Source organism: Ctenopharyngodon idella, chromosome 6 (genome assembly GCF_019924925.1).
Source record: "Ctenopharyngodon idella isolate HZGC_01 chromosome 6, HZGC01, whole genome shotgun sequence".
NCBI lineage: Eukaryota > Metazoa > Chordata > Actinopteri > Cypriniformes > Xenocyprididae > Ctenopharyngodon > Ctenopharyngodon idella.
This window is the reverse complement of record NC_067225.1, coordinates 18,943,243-18,963,729: the sequence shown is the minus strand read 5'-3', so window position 1 is coordinate 18,963,729 and position 20,487 is coordinate 18,943,243. Positions and strand designations below refer to the sequence as shown.

General features: G+C 35.6%; 1 protein-coding gene across 22 annotated transcripts in view; it reads right to left on the bottom strand.

The window, feature by feature from the left end:
• Positions 1–15,985, bottom strand: part of dlg1a (discs large MAGUK scaffold protein 1a) — a 133,686-nt gene extending 117,701 nt beyond the window's left edge. For 11 of the 22 annotated variants that reach the window (XM_051896252.1, XM_051896253.1, XM_051896255.1 and 8 more), the window contains exons 1-3: positions 15,370–15,976; positions 15,078–15,209; positions 11,585–11,760 (exon numbers count right to left, since the gene is read on the bottom strand). In XM_051896252.1, the coding sequence (XP_051752212.1) occupies positions 11,585–11,760; positions 15,078–15,209; positions 15,370–15,388 (327 nt within the window). In that variant the 5' untranslated portion in view covers positions 15,389–15,976. Of the gene's footprint in view, positions 1–7,682; positions 7,728–11,584; positions 11,761–15,077; positions 15,210–15,369 lie in introns of those variants that run through there. The other 11 variants (XM_051896256.1, XM_051896264.1, XM_051896265.1 and 8 more) reach the window with 4 other exon arrangements.
• Between the last annotated feature and the right edge of the window lie 4,502 nt (positions 15,986–20,487).

Sequence of the window (20,487 nt, the reverse complement as noted above, 5' to 3'; positions counted from 1 at the left end):
ATACAAACACTAGACTAGTAATCATAAAATCCTTTTAACGGTTTTTTATACAGACTTCCACTTTTCTTTCACTTCTTCCACTTTTTTTTTTTTTCCTTCACAAAACCTTTGCTCTCTAGAAACCATGTTAGTCTGGGTTGAAATTATTTGAAGTTCAAGTATCAGCATTATAAACACTGAATTAATACCAACATATGATGTGACTTGCGGTACCACTTTTAGCATAGCTTAGCATAGTTCATTGAATCTGATTAGACCGTTAGCATCTCGCTCAAAAATGACCAAAGAGTTTCGATATTTTTCCTATTTAAAACTTGACTCTTCTGTAGTTACATTGTGTACTAAGACCGACAGAAAATGAAAAGTTGCCATTTTCTAGGCCGATATGGCTAGGAACTATACTCTCATTCCGGCGTAATAATCAAGGAACTTTGCTGCCGTACCATGGCTGCAGCAGGCGCAATGATATTACCGTCAGACCCGGAGATCGGCTGAATGGATTCGAAAACGGTAAAACTCAACTGTTTAACTCTAGGGGAGTTAAATGAAGAATGAGCCTATTTTCAAAAAAAGTGGAGTGTTCCTTTAACTTTATTAATTTATTAATTTACTATTAATAGTAAATATGCAAAGTCACATAAAATGGAAATACACAATAAAGTAAGCTAACTACGTTACCTCAGATGTGTAATGGTTGGATTCCACAACTGATAATATAAAACATATACAGGCTAAGACAATACAACATTTACTGTAGGTGTCATAAAATTTACTGAATTTGAGAAATTTTCTATTGCGTTTCTGATTTGGCTGTAAGATTCGCCGATTTTGAGTGCGTAAAATGTTGGCATTTTCACCCCAATCATTTATTCCTCTGATAGCAAATTTGAATTTTCAGCATTTCAGGATCTATTTAGCCATTACTCTTCACTGAACCTTCAGTGTCACATTATCCTTCAGAAATCATTGTAATATGCTGATTTGGTGATTAAGAACCATTTATTCTTATTATAAATGTTGCAAAAACAGCTGTGCTGCTAATATTTTTTGTGGAAAACCTGATAATTTTTTCAGGATTCTTGATGAATAGAAAGTTCAAAAGAACAGCATTTATTTGAAAAAAAAAAAAAAAAAAACAGTAACAATGAAAAAGTCTTTACTATCACTTTTGATCAATTTAATGCATTCTTACTGAATACAAGTATTCTTTCAAAAAAAAAAAAAAAAAATTTTTTTTTTTTTTTTTTTTTTTTGACCGACCCCAAACTTTTGAACGATGGTGTACAATATCGTAATTCAAATGCAGCTTCTGTCTGGTGGCCTGAGGTTTTATGGTGAAGTGTTTGACCATCCCTGTACGTCTACTATGTTTGTGGAAATAGTGTTCCACAAGAGCAACAAATAGTGTTTCCTCAGTCCAAATTCAAACAGACAGCCAACAGCATGATAGTCAAGACATAACAGCTGGGGGTCTCACTGCACCAGACTGGATCCCCCCCCACACGTCACCCACTCGGCAAGCTCGCCACAGTGTACATGAAAGACAGAGAGAGAAAGAGAGAGCCAGAATGGAGACACAGAGTACCGCATGTAGTCAAAAAAAGCAAGATGTAGTCAGAGCGCAAAGGCCAGATGATTACCCTTCAAACCACTGCACAGCCAAAACACAAATATCAAGATAAATTATATATAAACAACTGAAAAAAAAAAAAAGATCAAAAAGCTGTAAAATGAGATATAATTTTTTAGCTACAGCATTCAGCACTAATGTGTGTATGTGGGGGCAGTGAGTAATCCTGTGGAAGTGAATGGGAAGTGACTCATTAAGCGTGGAAGTGTGAGTGCAGAACTCGGCCACAGTGCCCGCCGGCTCCCACCTGCAGCTCTAGACACCGACACACGCACATCACCTCGTTGACCTCTGCGACCCCTGCTGACATCACCACAGCAGTACAACCACACTGTAGAAAATCTCAGCACAGCGACAGTCGTTCAACCACACCAAACCATTGCCAAATTTTCATATTTAGGACAGGACACACAAAATGCTTCATACATTTTTCAGGTGATATAGCATTAGTTATGATAATAGGACAATCTTTAACATTTAAATAATTTCAGAATGGGCTTGTTTGTTTGATATGCCCAACATAGTATAAGAATGTCAGTTTGTGCTATATTTTCAGCTGACAGTCTTTCCTGCAGAAAGAAACAGGCTGTGAGAGGCAGGACTCATGTAAAACCTCTGATCATACTTCTGACGAGACCTACATTCAGAAGAACGAGACACACAGCTTCAAACTGGAACAAACAGCAACATCACCTCCTCCTCATGGTGCCACTTACCCAAATTTCCTGAGATACAATTAGATACAATTCTCAACAAAATTTGTACAATAGTTGCTAATATTAGTCCATTATTGTATTTGAAATGGACCCCAAGAAATGTGAATGACCAAAGAGTCTTTAAATCTCTTATTTTTACATTAACAATATATAGTACACAACATCCATGTTTACATGGACCAAACGAACATACAAAACAGGATAACCAAGCAATATTTAACGGCACTCAAAGACAAAAAAAAAACAACAACAACAGCATGACACATGAGCAATTATTTTAAAAGCAAAATACTTTACATTCTGTCCCTCATCTGAATCCTCCATTTAGTCGGGGACGTCCTCTCCAGTCTTCACAGAATGACACCACGCAATGACCTCAAGTAAAGCAACTGCTCATTAACACTTCCACAGCTTATTCTTGTAGCTACTCTAGTGTATTTCAGCTGACCAAGATAAAGATCAAATTCTCTTACAGTCAAAAATAGGTCTTTCCAAAGACAATTAAAGGATAAATGCTAAGCTACTTAGAGCTTAAAAGGTAAGCCAAGGCTGAAACTTTTACTCTAAAAACTTCTAGGAACCAATAAAATATATAACTCAAAAACTGTAACTCCGCACATGCATTTAATTTGTATCAAAAAGTCCTATTTAATTATTATAAACAGGTGTAATATACAAGTTAAGAAAGGTTTGTCAACAGCACACTAAAGACCACCTAAGTAGCTGTGGAAGACCACTAAGAACATGAGAACATCTCTGAACACACATACTAAGTTACTAAAGTTAATTATTTACAGCTTGACTAAAATCTTTGAAAAAAAAATTCCAGAAAAGTTTCAAAAAGTTAAGTGCTAAGAAGAAGTTTTTGTTCTTGAGGTGGTAGGATATCATTGACTGAAGATTCAGAACATATCTGCAAAACACAATCCTGAAAAGCAAGAGAATACAAATGAACCCAGCCAGAGTCCTAACAGAGAACCTCTCGAAATTCACAAATCCCAGGACAATGTGAGTTTTGATGGTTATCCATAATGATTACATTTGTGCAGGTCCACAACTATTACACATTAGCTAAAAAATAGAATAAAATCGTATTACTTGTTTTTTTGGTTTACCATGTAGACATATTCCAACTGAAAACTCCCTCCCCAGACCACCCATGCTCATGCTTTGAACAAGTAGTTGATCAATAAGGATTTTTTGATAGCTGATGCCAATGATATCTTAGAAACCAATATAAAGCTAATATATACGATATATTTAGTTTAAAAGATAGTAAATAACATGCTGCAATTACATTTATATTTTTTTTTACATGTTTACTAAATCAGAAATGAATCATTTAAAAATGAATCAATATGAAATAATTTAAACAAAAAAAAAAAAAAAAAAAAAAACTGTAAAATAAACAGAACTTCTGTAATCATAGTATTTTCACAAAGAAAGTTAAAACATGAATAAAAAAGAAAGTAATGTTCACATTTTCTCAAAAAGACCAACTAAAGCTAATTTCACATTACAGTACAGTGAATATGACACTCAGTTAATAGAATGAATAGAAAATAGGTTCAGCGGAGTTCTATAAAAGAACCTAGGGTTCTTGACTCAATTTTAAAAGAACATTTTATGCCAAAAAGGTTCTATATAAGGATAAATTTCTTATATAACTGCATAATACTTTCGTGTTTAACTGGTTGCTTCAGTTTTTCTAGTGATAAAGTATGTTTACCAGCTGCTTAATTCATAAAATTTAGTTAAAATTAAAAATGAATTAAAACCAAATTAATTAAAACTAAATCCATAAAATGATCCCTTGATGGGAACCCCTAAAAGGTTCTATATATGATGCACCTGTGACCTGACAGAACCCTTTAAGGTTCTATATAGAACCACAGGCAACTGGATATAGTGCAGCATGGTTTGAAATCAAGGATGTAAAGTTTGTCACATGTTCTAGGCTGTGCCCTCCATACCCTCATTCACTATTCCCTGCATTAGTCTACTAATATAGTTCACTTGAGGGATTGAGAGAAAATGATTGAGTGAATTCAGACACCGAGTGCGGCGGAAGTGTTGCCGGCCGCTTTTGCATAGTTTGTGCTTGCTGTTTAATAATTATTTGAATTTAGCAAACTGGCAGCTCCAGTAGTAAGATGAAAAGATTTATATTGAACTCTGTCATGGAAACTATATATAAACCTTAATTAAACAATTTAATAATCAATTATAAAGGAATTTATACCTGTATGATATTACGCTGTAGCCACATCGGACCAGCTGTTCGAAAAAATGGATAGATGGATGATTCACCTGCGGGCGCCATCTTCTGGTCAGACGCAGCAATTCATTTCCCGCGCGACTCTCACAGTGCATTATGGTTATTCTCTCGCCGTTGAGCGTACATTGGTTGTATACTCATTAATGCAATGCATTGTATGATTGAATGAGTGCACTCGATAACATCCACTATGGTTTCAGACAGCACTACAAATGGCTGTCCCCTCGAATAGTGCCCTATTTAAAAGGTATAGGGGGGCAATTTTAGACAGAGCTCTAGATCATCTAACTGCATTACATTAATGACGCAATTTCACATGCTTCAGTAATTTATTTGCGTTAAAGATGCAGTGTGTAAATTTTAGCAGGATCTAGCAGTGAGGTTGCGAATTGCAATATAGAGAAGCTATGGTGGCCAACACAGGACAAATGTTATTGTCTGAGAGAGCAGAGAGCAGCTAGTCAATCAAACGCACTCTGCAGAGCAGCTTGTCCTTTTAGGGATACTGTAGAAACATGCTGGCGCAAAATGGTGACTTATGTAAGGGGGCCTGTGGTGTATGTAGATAGAAATGGCACATTCTAAGGTAATAAAAACATAACGGCTCATTATGTAAGGTCTTTATACAACACTGAAAACATAGTTATGTATATTATACTTACAGTCTTAAAAACAAAAGGTTCTTTATTGGTGTCTATGATTCCATGAAGAACCTTTAACATCCATGGAATCTTTCCATTGAAAAAAAAAAAAAAAAAAATGGTTCTTTATAGTGGAAAAAGGTTCCTTAGATTATTCAAATGTTCTTCAAAGTAAAAAAAAAGGTTCTTTTAAGAAACAATGAACCCAAACTGGTTCTTCTATGGCATCACTGTGAAAACCCCCTTTTGGGACCTTTTTTCAATTGACGACTGACTACATCAGGTTTTCTCCCATCAAGTGAAGGGAGAACAATGGTCATGTAGAACACTATGTTTTGGTGCAAGACGCCTTGACTGACATTCTAAATAGTGGAAGGAATGATGAAAAGTATAAATTATTGCCCCTTTAAGTAATCAGCAGCACCTGAAAAGAAGAAAAGCTAATTGACTGTATCTTTCTGAGACTGAAATCAGGAGCATCTGACATATTTTAAGTTTAGTCACATCCAGTCACATAAAACTGACATTGTGCCACTCTCCGCAAACCATGCTTATTGTGTTCTTCAAAGAGAAGTTCTTGAAAAGGGCAAACCACTCAGTAAAAAGCAAACCAATAAAAGGAGGAGACTAAAATACATACTAAAAACACTTACACTGCACACAGCATGACATTCCTGTTAAAAAACATGCATGTTTAAGACCATGCACTAGATTTTAAATGTCATGATTTATCTAGAAAAAAAAACTCTCGTCTCAATTAAGACCATGCAAAATTATCAAATCACAAATTCAACTCATAACTCCCTGTAAATAAGTACTGGAAATCCATCACTGGACATTTGCCTTTGGAAATTCAAGCATGCTAGACTTTAAAGGAGAGCCCTGGGTGATCTGCCCTCAGGTAGAGAGTTGGTCATGGCAGTGCATTTGCAGCAGCACAGATGTTGTGCTTTTGCCACTCCAGACAAATATAAAACACTCCAGATAGAAAAAAGTATCTCTAAAGCAGCACATTATATAACCTTACCCTAGCATATTTCAAGTGCATGTCTGTAAGTGTTCAGACATTGCAAATGTTGGCAGCAAACTTGCAAACCTGTGATAACTGTTGAATTTTAGAGGTGCAGGTGTGCGCTTAACACACTTAGCCAGTTAAATTCTAGTATCGGATAAAACCAGTAGATTATGATCTCATTATGCCAATTTCTTTCAGTAATTCCAGATGCTTGGGTTTTTAAAACACTTCAGCATTCTGTTATGATGATGAGTGATGATGAAAACAGATTTACCTTTCAAACACCCTCAAGAGTACTCTGATCACATTTAAGTAAGAACAACCTGAAATGAACCTAATCACAGTTCTAGAGTGACACATTTGTACCACTTAAATGGGAGCCCTAAGTCCCTAAATATTGTTTATATAAATAAATAGCCATATTTGCCTGGAAGGGCAGAAAGAAATATGGCCCTGTATATACAGCAGCACAAAGAAACCCACTGAATAATGTCTGTATCAACAAGTAACTGAAGATAATCTCCATCTCAAACACACATTAGCCTCGAGTAAAGCCTGTAGTGAGAGAAAATAATAGTAAATATCAAGACTTCATAATGCATCTTTAATGATTCAATTTTTACATTCTAATTTCTAATCCAAATCGTCAGGCAGCTCCAGCTGATTTCATGCTCTCAGATGTGCAGCCAAAAAATATGGTCTAGTTTTTTCCCAGTTCGTTCTCCTCCATGAAATCACTCAAAAAGGAGTTGATTCTCTATGAAACCACACCACCATTTTTTTCCTCAATCTGAGAGAGGCTGACAGCCCTAACACTAGTGATTGACAGCAAAGATCTGCAAAGCATGCACCTCATGCTTGTCAAAGATATGAATGACAACAGTTAACTGCTTTGTTCATACAGCACTTATCAACCTAAACGGCTCTCAAAATTCCTTTGTGAGTCCTGAAGTCTTAAGGGAGTCACTTTAGTTATAAAATGAGGTTGTGTAACTCTTGCCTATATGGAGACATCCTAAATCATCTTATTATTAAATCTTTGAGAAATTAAGCTTTAAAAAAAAAAAAAAAAAAAAAAAAATTCACTCCCCATCTCACTTTCTAACTAAATAACAGCCTAATCAGTGCACACTTCACAGTTTGATCACCTTTTGCAGCATTTTTTTTTTTATTAAACTGAACATATATTACACAGACAGACAGATAGATCTTTGTGAATACTCATTTGAAGCAATTTCATGTAGAACAAATAAACAGATAATCTGTAAAGCTCTTGCCACAGTACTGTAACCGATGACCTGTACTGTAACTAATGACCTGTATATAAAAAATTAAAATTAAAATTAAAAAAATCCAAACAGCACGAAGAACAATGCAAACAAGCATATGGATGCCTTCTTACCTTTGTGCTAACGATACATAAACAGTCCATTCTTCAGAGCGCGACCTCTCAGCATCTCATTGCAGCTGCTCTAATCCTGTCGCTAAAATATGCGAATGCATATGCATGAAAGCATTTTGCGCGCGACATGAACTTACTCTCAGTTGAGCAAACAACGAACGCATCCATATACACAGAGAAGTCAAGTTTGCATCACCTCATGTTTCCTTTCAGCGGCAGTGTGTCGGGGATGCTGAGGAGGAGGACGCCTGCACTCATATTGACGCGCGTTCAGAGTTGATAAGAGCACCGCGGGGAGACCGACCAGCATAATGTGCTCCCCTCACCTCTGGACTCGCGCGCTCCAACAGCACGTCACTGTGTGGGTAACCGCGAGCGTTAAAACGCCTCTGCCCTCACTCTACCGTTTCAACATCAACAGTGGACTTCAGGTTTTGCAATGAAATGGGGGGAGAGGGGGGCGCTAAATGTTTGAGCTGACGGTGATGCTCAAACAACAACGAAATTACGTAAAAGTTAAATTAATTCTGCACCAAGTTTGTGATTAATCGTGTTATGCTTAGATATAATTAATCTGTAAAAACTGATTCACGTAAATGTTAAATGGTTTTATCTTTATGTCAAGCGCAAGGGAGATACGAACTTTAAAATTTACAATAAAAGTAATATGATTAAGAAAAAACATGCCATTGTATTATTTGCATCCTAGTGTGTTGGTAGCCTAAATACCAATACATACGTTTTTAAAGGGTAACAATGGCAGGAAAAGGTTCATTGATAGCATGTAGACAAATAGCGCAAACTGGTCGATAATACTGATCCTTACAGCAGTCCTTCAAGCTGATTTTTCTTGACATTTCTAAAGCTACTGCTGCCCTTACAAAACGTTTAAGGACGTATTTAAGGAAGTGTTCCATAAATTTATCCAGAAAGCTATATACTAAAATATTTGAAAAGCTTAGGTTGTTTTTAACAAGCTGGGTTGAAAATGGACAAACCCAGCGGTTGGGTTAAATGTTTGACCAACCTGCTGGGCAGTTTTATTTAACCCAATTATCCTTTTAAAATTACTATATGGCTGGCTTAAAATGAACCCAAAATAGGTTGGAAATTAAAAATCAGATACATAAAAGTTCTAGAGGCAACAATAATAATCAAAAGGTGAACATTTATTAATAAGCAATTTAATAAATGTTTATTGTTTAATTATTATTCATTAATTTTATTAATAAATGTTAATTTCCAACATATTTTGGCTTCATTTTAAGCAAGCAATACAGTAATTTTTAAACAGTTGAGTTAGTTGAGTTAAATAAAACTACCCAGCAGGTTGGGCAAATATTTAACCCAACCACTGGGTTAAAACAACCCAATTTCTGGCTTTGTCCATTTTCAACCCAACTTGGGTTGTTTGTAAAGGATTAGTTCACTTTGAAATGAAAATTAGCCCAAGCTTTACTCACCCTCAAGTCATCCTAGGTGTGTATGACTTTCTTCTTTCTGATGAACATAATCGCAGAAATATTAATAAATATCCTGACGCATCCGAGCTTTATAATGGCAGTGATAGGGATCAATGAGTATGAGCTGAAGAAAGTGTCTCCATCCACATCCATCCATCATAAATATGTGGTCCACACAGCTCCGGGGGGTTAATAAAGGCCTTCTGAAGCGAAGCGATGCGTTTGTGTAAAAACAATTTTTAAAAAAATGCATGTTTAAACAAGTTATGAAGTAAAATATGTAGCTCCCGCCAGACCGCCTTCCGTATTGAAGTTACGAAGTAAGTGTAAAATGGCGTCACGTCAGTCACACTTTTTCTGTAAGTTAAACAGGGAAGGCGTATAGGACGTAGCGTAAGCTTTGTGAACTGCAAGAGTTTTACACTTTGTACATGCGGAAGCTAGATATTTTACTTCATAACTTGTTAAATATAGATTTTGTTTTACACAAACACGTCGCTTCGATTCGGAAGGCCTTTATTAACCTCCCGGAGCCGTGTGGAGCACATATTTATGATGGATGGATGTGGATGGAGACACTTTCTTCAGCTCATACTCATTGATCCCTATCACTGCCACTCAGATGCGTCAGGATATTTATTAATATTTCTGCGATTATGTGCATCAGAAAGAAGAAAGTCATATACACCTAGGATGGCTTGAGGGTGAGTAAAGCTTGGGCTAATTTTTTACATTTCAAAGTGAACTAATCCTTTAAATATCATTAAATATTTTTCTAGGCATGTTAGACCCAATTACACTTTCTTATATGCTTTCAAATCACTGTGGAGAGACAGAGGTTTGAAGGAAAAATTAAAACACCACAAAGCTATAAGCATATCCTCTGTGCCAGACTGCGGGTGGAGACGTGAAATTCATCTACATTCAAACACTCATCTGATTCATTTGAGACTTCATTGAAATGAGAGTGCTTGTTAAAACACTTTCTATCCACAGTGTGGCAGATTACTTCCAATCCCAACAGAAGGAAAGTCTACCCACTCTCGAAAATGTGAGCAACAATTTAAATGAAAAAAGCATGACCAGCCCTTATCCGATTTAAATGAGAACATTATTAAATAACAAGATAACTCTAAATATTCTGCACTTAGTGTCACTGAGCCTCTATGGACTATTTTAGAGTAACACATTTAAACTGCAATCAGTTTAGTCAAAGATTTAAAACTTCACACGCTCTGCATCATGCACTTTAATTAAGGGGCATTACATCCTCAATTTTATTTTAAGCACAAGTTTAACAAATACTGGAGGTTTTGAAGTAAGTTCACTAGAGCTGAATCATTACCATGACTAAAAAAAAAAAATGACATTACGACATTACGGGTGCTTCTCAATATCCCTCCTCGTTTCCTCGCTCCTCCGTCCTCCATCCTATGACCTGGAAATCGATCGAGCTCAGCCATCTTGTAGGACATCTCAATTCTCTAATTGCACCGCAAGGAGCCGAGGAATCAGGAGTGAGGAAGCTTCCTGAGGAGCTATGAGCGAGGATATACAGGTGTATCCTTTGCGGAAGTCTTTCTCGTCAAGAAACCTGACGCACGTATACATTCTCCTCCCCCGTTTCATCCGCCAACAATAATTTAAATGTATTCTTTACTTTTGCAGTTTAAATAAACTTTACATCTCACATATTTCAATGGGACATCTTGCATTATTAATATTTATTATGACTTTTTTTTTTTAATAACCAAACTTTAACAACATGAGGGCAGATCCCTCGAGCGCAGCTGATGACGCTTTGAAGTGACGAGTGATCAAGAACATTCCAATATACGAAATACATTTCCTTCAATTCCACCGTCCTCGTTTTCTTTCCTTGCATCCTCCCCTTGCATCCTACGGGGGTGGAGCTGAGACGCGAGGAAAGGAAACGAGGATGCACAAATAAGAAATGAGAAGCACCCTATGATGTGTCTCTGAATAATCTTAAATACAGATACCAAAAACAATCCAATATTTATAGTGAAGCAATATAACACACACAATCATTCTGTTCAAATATCAACACAGCTCAAAAAACAAAGTTCAATTAATTTAAATTTTAGACAATATTACCAGTTACCTTGTCTATTTTTGATCCGCCAATGAAAATGGTCTACAAACCCCAAGGAGGAACAATATTGAGCAACACGGTAGTGCTGTTTCGTTCGGAATGAATCAGTGGTTTTGAATGAATCATTGAATGAATAACAGCTGCTTCCACAAGAATAAAGAACAATTGATTCTTGTCCGTTTCAGCATCAACAATGGTGTCATAAATGGCAGCAATTAACTTGCATGCAGAAAATCAATAACAACATTCAAGATACATGTACTGCATACAGCAAACATGTGATTCTATGAAGCACATACAGTATAACATAATATTCCGCTTACCTCTTCGCTTTGGATATGGATGTTGGGCACAGTTTCTGTTGGTCCAGTGGTGCTGGGAGGGCCAGCGAGATTCCATTCATTAACAGGAGGAAAAGGTTCTCTGGTTTTAAGGCTTGATGGCTCTGTGGGCTTATCCTCATTATCCTGAAGGCTCACTTCATAAAATTCCTGGATATCTGAAAGAATTAACAGGTTGTAGTGAAGTACATGAGATTATAAAGCCACCAAAACAGCTATAATCCCTACAAATGTTCACAGAATCAAACTTTCATTAAAATACAAATTTCACATTATTCATCTTATGAATATTAGAATGAATTTATACCCTTTTATATTTTGCAAAGACACACATGGCCATTAAGTGTAAATGGAATGTGCATAACCCCATTACAATCTGTATGAATTAAATTGCTTTTAAAAACAAAATTTGCCCTATTAGTTGTAGCCTGACACTTCTCTGAAGTAAAATATGTAAATATTAATGATAAAATAAGTCCTAGCAAAAGTGCACCCAGAGGAGCACATTTGCTCATAAGCTAAAAAAGTTAGGAGCACATTAAAACACTTTAAGGGCACAATGCAAATGTATCAAATAATGTTTTTACATTAATAACTGGATACAGGGAGACATTACAAGCAAAATTATTTAATTTATTAGACATTACAAGCAAAATTATTTAATTTATTAGAATACAAAGTACACAAGGTTTTCAAATATTTCAAACTGCATTTAATAATTATGTGATTTTAAAGTCAGGCAAGAGCCAGCCAGGTTTAGTTATTCAAAAATAAAACCAAGTAAGACGTTTAAGATTATTTTTTTTCTAAAAACCTTAAGATTAAATTTGGATTTACTTGGTTAAAAACCTCTTCAAAAGTACCAACAGAATAAAACAAGTTTCTCAAAGAGGTGTTCAAAATATGTTTAATGAACAGTGGATTCTGACAAGATGAACACTTTGGTGAATTTTCTCCTGATAATAAAAAATTATGTGCGAGTCTTGAGTGTCCTATCCGGCATCATGTGTAAATGACTTGATCCCAGCGATTATTAAAATGGAATATATGTTTTTTCCCTACATCAAGATTTATTTAATATAATTTGTTGTTAAAGGATTGATCCTGTTCCAATTGCTATTTATTTTTGGTGGATATATTTAATGTTGTCTCAGATCTGTGAAAGGTATAAAGCATTTTACTGGCTCTGTAGATAGGCCTAATGCTTTTTTTGGCAGCCCTCTTTGACATCATGCAAAAAGTGTTGGAAATTTTAACCGGTTGATGGAAAAGTATTCCTAAAATGCATTCTAAAAATCGTAATAAGGAATTATTCACTGGTGTTTTCAAATGCTCCTAAACGCATTTTACAGTTTGCACACATCTATTTTTAGTCGCAAATGCAAGTGAAACGCTCGCACTGTCGAGACATGTGGATTTTGGATAAGCCAAGCTTTTTGTGGCTGGATCTAATAATTTATTCAAAAATACATTAAACACATTTCATAGAGACTATGACTTATATACATGTTTTCTCTAATGAACATGTTTTCAATTCATAAATTACAGTTCAGTTGCATATTTTTTCATGGGATATTACGTCGAAAATGTCTAGCTGTAGAAGTGCTGGTAACCAGTCAATTGCTGGATTGAAGGTGCAATTGTACACTTGAGAAAGGCATGTTGCTCTGGGGTGACTGTCCTTGTCAGAAGTATTGTATAGCATTGTAAGTCGCTTTGTATAAATTCACAATGGCTACAGACTACTGCTATACACCAGAGATATATTTCAATGTCAAGTGCTATTACTGCTAATAAATGGTTTTTAAAAAAAATGACTGCACCAAAAAAGGATCCATCTATTGATCATTATGCCGCCTTCAACAAAGCAGTGCAGAATTTATTTGAAAATGTAAACGAATTCATCTTTACTTTTTTGTAAAAGTAGGCTGCACTGCACATCATGTCTACCCACACACAGAGCAGCAGACATGCATGTAACACACTAAGGATTTCTGTGTGCACTGAAGTGAGATTCTGATTAAATGTTTAAAAAATTAACATTCTTTTGGCTTTTCAGATATACTGTGGAGTACTTACGCATGTTTTCAGACTAAAAGACTCAGATGGACAAATAATAACACCATGAAACATTAATACTCTTTATGGTTGTTAACAGCACTTCCCTGGATTCATGCAGAGATCAGGCCAAGCAAAATGATGAGAGTTCAAATCATGGAAAAATAATGGTAAGAATGAGTTGTAACCCTCTGAGCACAGCATAACTGGAAACTAAATAAAGCAATGATGCATTTCAAATGCCTCTTAATTAAGTATTGAGGGATTTAAGTATGCACCGCTGTGCTTTGATTTGTCAAGTGCTTATAGTAATTGAGGACATATAAAGATGAGATGTTCTAAATTACAATAGAGTAGGCCATGCTACTGTAAACAGTTTACAACTGCCAAAATACATTTATCAAATATCTCACCACAACCTTTTGAAGATGCACACTAACACTGTACACAGAGCATGCAGTATGAAACAAATACACAAAAACATTTCAAGTTATTTCTGGATATGTTCCGTTGGACTTTGTAACAGTAAAATGCTTATCACCACTAAATTTATTCTTCCATTTTATCTTAATTACCTAAACTCCCAAAAGAGCCAGCCTTAAAAGGGAAACTTAAAGGATTTTCCCAAATTGACGAAAATAAGACCAATTACTTGAAATGACTGAACACAAAAAACTGTTTAGTCTACGTTCCCAGCAAATACAATCCAAGGCACTTTTTGACAAACACATTACCTGTTATATTTCCATTACTTGTCCATGCTTTGTGATTACTGGATAAGGTCTTTTTAAAAAAATAATTTAACATAGTGACTATGTCTGCAAAAAACCACTAAGCAAAAGTGCAGAAATGCCCATGACTTTATAATGCTTTCCATGAGCATGGAAACCCTGCTTCTTAAAAATTTCTCTTAAATTGTCATTTGTGACCCTGGAACACAAAAAAAGTCATAAGTCACACAGGTATATTTGTAGCAATAGCAAACAATACATTGTATGGGTCAAAATTATCAATTTTTCTTTTATGCCAAAAATCATTAGGATATTTTTGTAAGTAATATACGTTGCTAAGGAATAGTTGTATCTCAGCCAAAATATTGTCCTATCCTAACAAACCATACATCAATGGAAAGCTTATTGATGTATAAATCTCAATTTAAAAAAAATTGATGCTTATGACTTGTTTTGTGGTCCAGGGTCACATTTGTGAGAAAAACATTCCCACACGTTTAAAATGCTGTGTTCAAACACCTTCATTTGCAGTTGAATTAAAAACAAAAACAATGCTGATGTAATACATCACTGAACTTGTCAAACACAAATAGTGTTGAAGTCAAACCTGTTCCACCATATCAGCACACAAGACAAATATTAAGAAACTTCAGAGGAAAACATAGGTTGCTCTAGCAGCAACTCACCTATAAGAGCCTGGAAGAGTGTACTCTGAAATATGTTGATGACTCTCTCAATTGAAAGTCTGAGATGAGGGTCTCCAGTCTGACTGAGTTTAGTTCTGTATTCCTCCAGAAGCTGCAGTGCCCTCTGAGCGTCTGAAAATATTATTATAAAACACTGCTGAAAAACACTGGCCAAACACAATAAAATGACACGTATTAAGAAAAAATAAAGATTTTTTCCATAACTTATAACTCATTCATATACTAAAATATTGGCTATAAGGTATTTATATACATTTTAAAGAAACCTCACCTTTCTTTCTCACTGGCATGATCAAGACTCAAAGATTCAAAGTCTCACACTTCTTAAAAGGCGCCTGCTGTAAAGCATTGGAATGAATGACCGATCGCTTTCACTTTCAGTCGCGTCACTTTGATTTAACAGTGATCAACAATCACCGGTGTTCGCTGACCGGGTCAGAGTGACATGTGAGAGTGAAAGCTCAATATCAACAGTCCACCAATACAATAAAAAAAAAAAAACTATAAACGATCACTTCACTCATAACCTGCTGTCAAAGGCGGCAGGACCCCGTGGGCACTTTCATACAACTCTGGACTTATACCAACTTTCTGCAGACGAATGAATGGATTAAATCAGAAAATCGCGGTGTGCATTACAAATATTTGGAAAAACTGCCTCCGATGTGTTGCAATTGAAGTGGTAGAATAGGCAGAAATACTAATAATCCTTGTTGAAGTGCAAGTAAAGTTCACTCGCAGACGGGTTGCCGTCTATACATCTCTCCCTTTCCTTACTGACTGGAGTCCTGGATCCCCACACGTCCGTAATCGAAACTTCTTCAACGCAACACTTCCTCTTTCTTCTAGTGTGCCCGAAATTCCCAAACTTTCCTGCAAAATGGCGACCTTGATATGCAAACAGATCACATGATCTACTGATCTACTGCCTTCCCTCTGCGCTCAAAGGAATCAGCGCTCAGGTTTCTTCACTCAGCTGCTGCGAGAAAGCAGCCGGTAAAAGAGGTCTTTATTAAGTTTATCCTTACTTTAAGTAATGAAATCTGGAGAAACTATATAGCTGAGAACCATAGAACATCAGTCTGGTTCAAATATAAGCTTGCTGTGGTATAGCCTACTATATGTAGCAGAATATAAGCCTATGTATCTTTATTTCATTTTATTTTAAAACTTAACCACAATGACATTTTTAGTTATGTATAGCATACTTTTTATTTATCTTTATTTAGGCTATGTTGTTATATGCAATCTCTCATTTGTTTAACATTTAGGTGAAGAGTAGCTAAAAAATTTGTGACATCAGATCAATCCTCATAATCCATTGGCCTGTTTCTGATGATGAAATGGCTGTGGTTTATAGTCTTTTGAATGGCCAGCTGGAATTATCAAAATCCTGCTTTACTTACTGATTGCAAGCACTGTCACCCAGGACTATAAAAATGAAAGGCTTCTTTGTGATTTTATGTACTTATACACATCAGTTATGTTTCTATTATTTGAGTGGCGTTCCAAGAGCCCTTTTATATTTAATAGCCTATATTTCACAGTTTGTTTGCATTTTTTGGTGACAAGTAAAGCTTAATGCTTTGTCTTTTTTGGAATTATTTTCATTGATGAAAAAAAAATATACTAACTGGTCAAGTTTTCAAATGTATTAATAACTTAATATTACATAATACAGTAACGCTTTTTTACAATGAGCAATAGATTTGTTGCAGTATTTATTATTTTTTGTTAATATTATTTAATAAAAATATAACTGTTCGTGTAGATAATGTATTACTAAATGTTGATATGAACATTAACTAAGATTAATAAATGCTTTAGAATAATTTTTAATTGTTAGATTTGTTTGTTCATGTTAACTAATATACTAATGTTAAAGTGATAGTTCACCCAAAAATGAAAATTCTGTCATCATTTACTCACCCTCAAGTTGTTCCAAACCTGTATGAATTTCTTTTTTCTGCTGAACACAAAAGAAGATATTTTGAAGAATGTCAGAAACTAAACAGTTGTTGGACCCCATTGACTTCCATAGTATTTTTTTCCATGCTATGGAAAGCAATGGGGTCCATCAACTGTTTTGTTAACCATATTCTTCAAAATATCTTCTTTTGTGTTTAGCAAAAAAAAAAAAAAAGAAATTCATGCAGGTTTGGAACAACTTGAGGGTGAGTAAATGATGACAGAATTTTCATTTTTGGGTGAACTATCCCTTTAACAAGGAACCTTATTGTAAAGTGTTACCCATTACTCAGTGACCCCAGAATAATATATGTTCACAGAGATGCCTATACTTCAATGAGAAAATCTACCCTGGTAACACATTATATATGCTCATTTATTCACCACTATCTGGATCAATATTTATTCAGAAATGCAAATAATTAGCATTCGTTTTAATCGTTCGGTTGTGTAACAGAATTTATTCAGATGAGGCATTTTGTCATAGTATTTTGCATTGTGGCATCAATCAAAGGCACACTGTTACCACCAAAGACAAAGTCTGGCTAAGTTTGGCTTTTGTTAGTTGTTTTGTTCTTTGAAATGGCTTTTGTCATTTGAAACTTGTGAAGGGTGGATGTCGAGTCACAGGGTGCTGTCACATTGCCACAGTTTGGGTGGGGTGAAGTTTGCCACACAAAAAACAGTGGTGTCTTTCTTAAACGCCCTCAGAGTCGGAGGTTATTTTCCAGAGCATTTCATACACAAAGAAACTATGGTATGAATGGCTGTACGAGCAGACAATTTTCACAGATTTACAATGATTCATTGATGAAAAATGTGCACAAGCCAACGGAATACTATGTATGAAGAGTATTTCCACAATTTTGACAGATACTTCTGCCGCCCACACAGTTTGACAAGCCTAGTCTTGACTTGCTGTAGTGTCTGGTTATGCCTAGTAATGTATTCTTACTATACAAATTTTATTGTACTATTCTGTGTCTCGGAACCTGATTCCCACAGTGTTGCTTATATAGTAAATAACCCATGCACATGAAATTTAAGTAAATAATGATATAGTTAATAATACTTGAAACCCCAGTTCACTTCTAATATGCATGTATGTAGAATTTCCTTTCGATATTTTAATGATTTATGGAAAGTTACTTCTAGATTTTGTGTTGCTTTAAATAAATAGAGCTTTCATCCTTCGGTGGTTATGTATAATTGTAGTTGCACACACCCTCTGCTTTCTTTGGAGGCATGTAAGTGAAGAGCCTTGACATGGAATGCATGGCTGTAACCGGACCTGAGCACTTCTAACCCTTCATATTGAAACCAGGGGGCATTACACAACATATACATCAAGTGGATTGTCTAATAATGTACAGCATTTTAAAGTATGGATATGTGTATTAGATTCACATAGATCCAAAACACATTTCAGACAACAGACCACCCACAGTCCATTCCCTGACTTTCAGATGCATATTGCACACAAAAAAACAGGTGCGGCCAAGTTGTTGTTTTCTAAGTAGGCTAAGTCTGGAGTCTTTGCATTCAAGTTCTAAGTGAAGTCCCAAGTCATGACAGGCAAGCCCAGTTAAGTTTCAAAGTTTCAAGTTTTAAAGGGATAGTTCACCCAAAAATGAAATTTCTGTCATTAATTACTCATGCTCATGTCGTTCCACACCCTTAAGACCTTTGTTCATCTTCGGAACACAAATTAAGATATTTTTGATGAAATCCGAGAGGTATATGACTCATCCATAGACAGCAATATAATCACCACCTTTAAGGTCCAGAAAGCTACTAAAGACATCGTTAAAACAGTCGACGTGACTGCAGTGGTTCAACCTTAATTTTACGAAGCAACAAGAATACTTTTTGTACGCAAAAAACAAAACAAAAATAACGACTTTATTCAACAATATCTTCTCTTCTGTCATTCTCATACGTTGTTTACGTCCATCGCTTCCAGGTTCTACGTCAGTTATTTTTGTTATTTTTGTTTTGTTTATGCGCACAAAAAGTATTCTCGTCACGTCATAAAATTAAGATTGAACCACTGTAGTCACGTCAACTGTTTTAACAATGTCTTTAGTACCTTTCTGGATCTTGAAAGTAGTGGTTATATTGCTGTCTGGACAAGTCATATACCTCTCGAATTTCATCAAAAATATCTTAATTTGTGTTCCGAAGATGAACAAAGGTCTTATGGGTGTGGAACGACATGAGGGTGAGTAATTAATGACAAAATTTTCATTTTTGGGTGAACTAACCCTTTAAACAAATCATTAGTGCTTTTTTGCACAAATTAGTGTCACATTATTAATCAGGAAGGCTTTTAGAAAATGACTTTCCAGTTCAACTTCATGTTGGTTCAGTTTCACCATTTTTTCATTTCATTTTTTTTAATTTTTTTATTCATTTTATAGATTTTAAAGTCAAATGAACTGTTAATTGTGGAAATGAATTATGATTTGATTTGCAACATGTTTTTTCACCAATAAATTTACAATATTCTAACTGAGCTGGTGTGATTTTTTTAATGTCACCATTTTAGAACAAAGGTCAGGAACTTTTCAGCTGACAGAGCCAAACAAAAAGCACCCAAAAAAAAAAAAAAAAAAAAGATTTTTTTTCTTTAAAGAGTCAGAGAAAAGTCATGTGACTCAAGTCAACAACCCTACAAAAAATATGGAGTTGGCTTTTAATCTGATTGTCTGATGATACGCAACTTCAGGGATGTCCGCCTGGAAACAGGGTTTACGGGGTTACGAGGAAGAGCTAATCCTGGATTTGGTAATCTGAGTTTCATTTTAAACAACTTAGTTGCAAGTCTATATAGCAGATTTTATATTCTGTTTTGCAATTATGTCTGCAAAATAATCTGGATTATTTCTCTTAGACAGACAGAAATGCTGAATCCAAATGACAAATTTTCTTTTTTTTTAAAAAATGGAGTGCAGGTTTCTCAGCTGGACCAACACTCATGTGCAATAGTATGAATGAGTTTTCTCTACACCAGTCTGTTATTGTTTGTATCATGACATCAGATAAATCCGTTCCTATGACTGGTCATTTTTAATGTTGTTCAGACAGACCTTTCCTGTAGGTGGTTCTTGGCCAGATTAAGATGCAAACTGAACCAGACTTTATGCTGATAGTCAAAAGTCTGGCTATGTGTAGTCTCAGCCTCAGACATCACGCCCACGGACCGTTGGCAGAATGTCTGATGCATATGGCACACTTAACTGGAAACACTTCAGGATTTTCGAAGTCGTCATCTGGTTGGTTGAATTCTACAGGATGTCCGGGTGATAATGTTCACAGTCCACCTGGAAACAAATGCCGTGGCCCATGAAGCAAAACACCCTCGTGGAAGAAGAACGCCTTCATGTTTACAAATGTGACAATGAACACTTACCAGGATCAA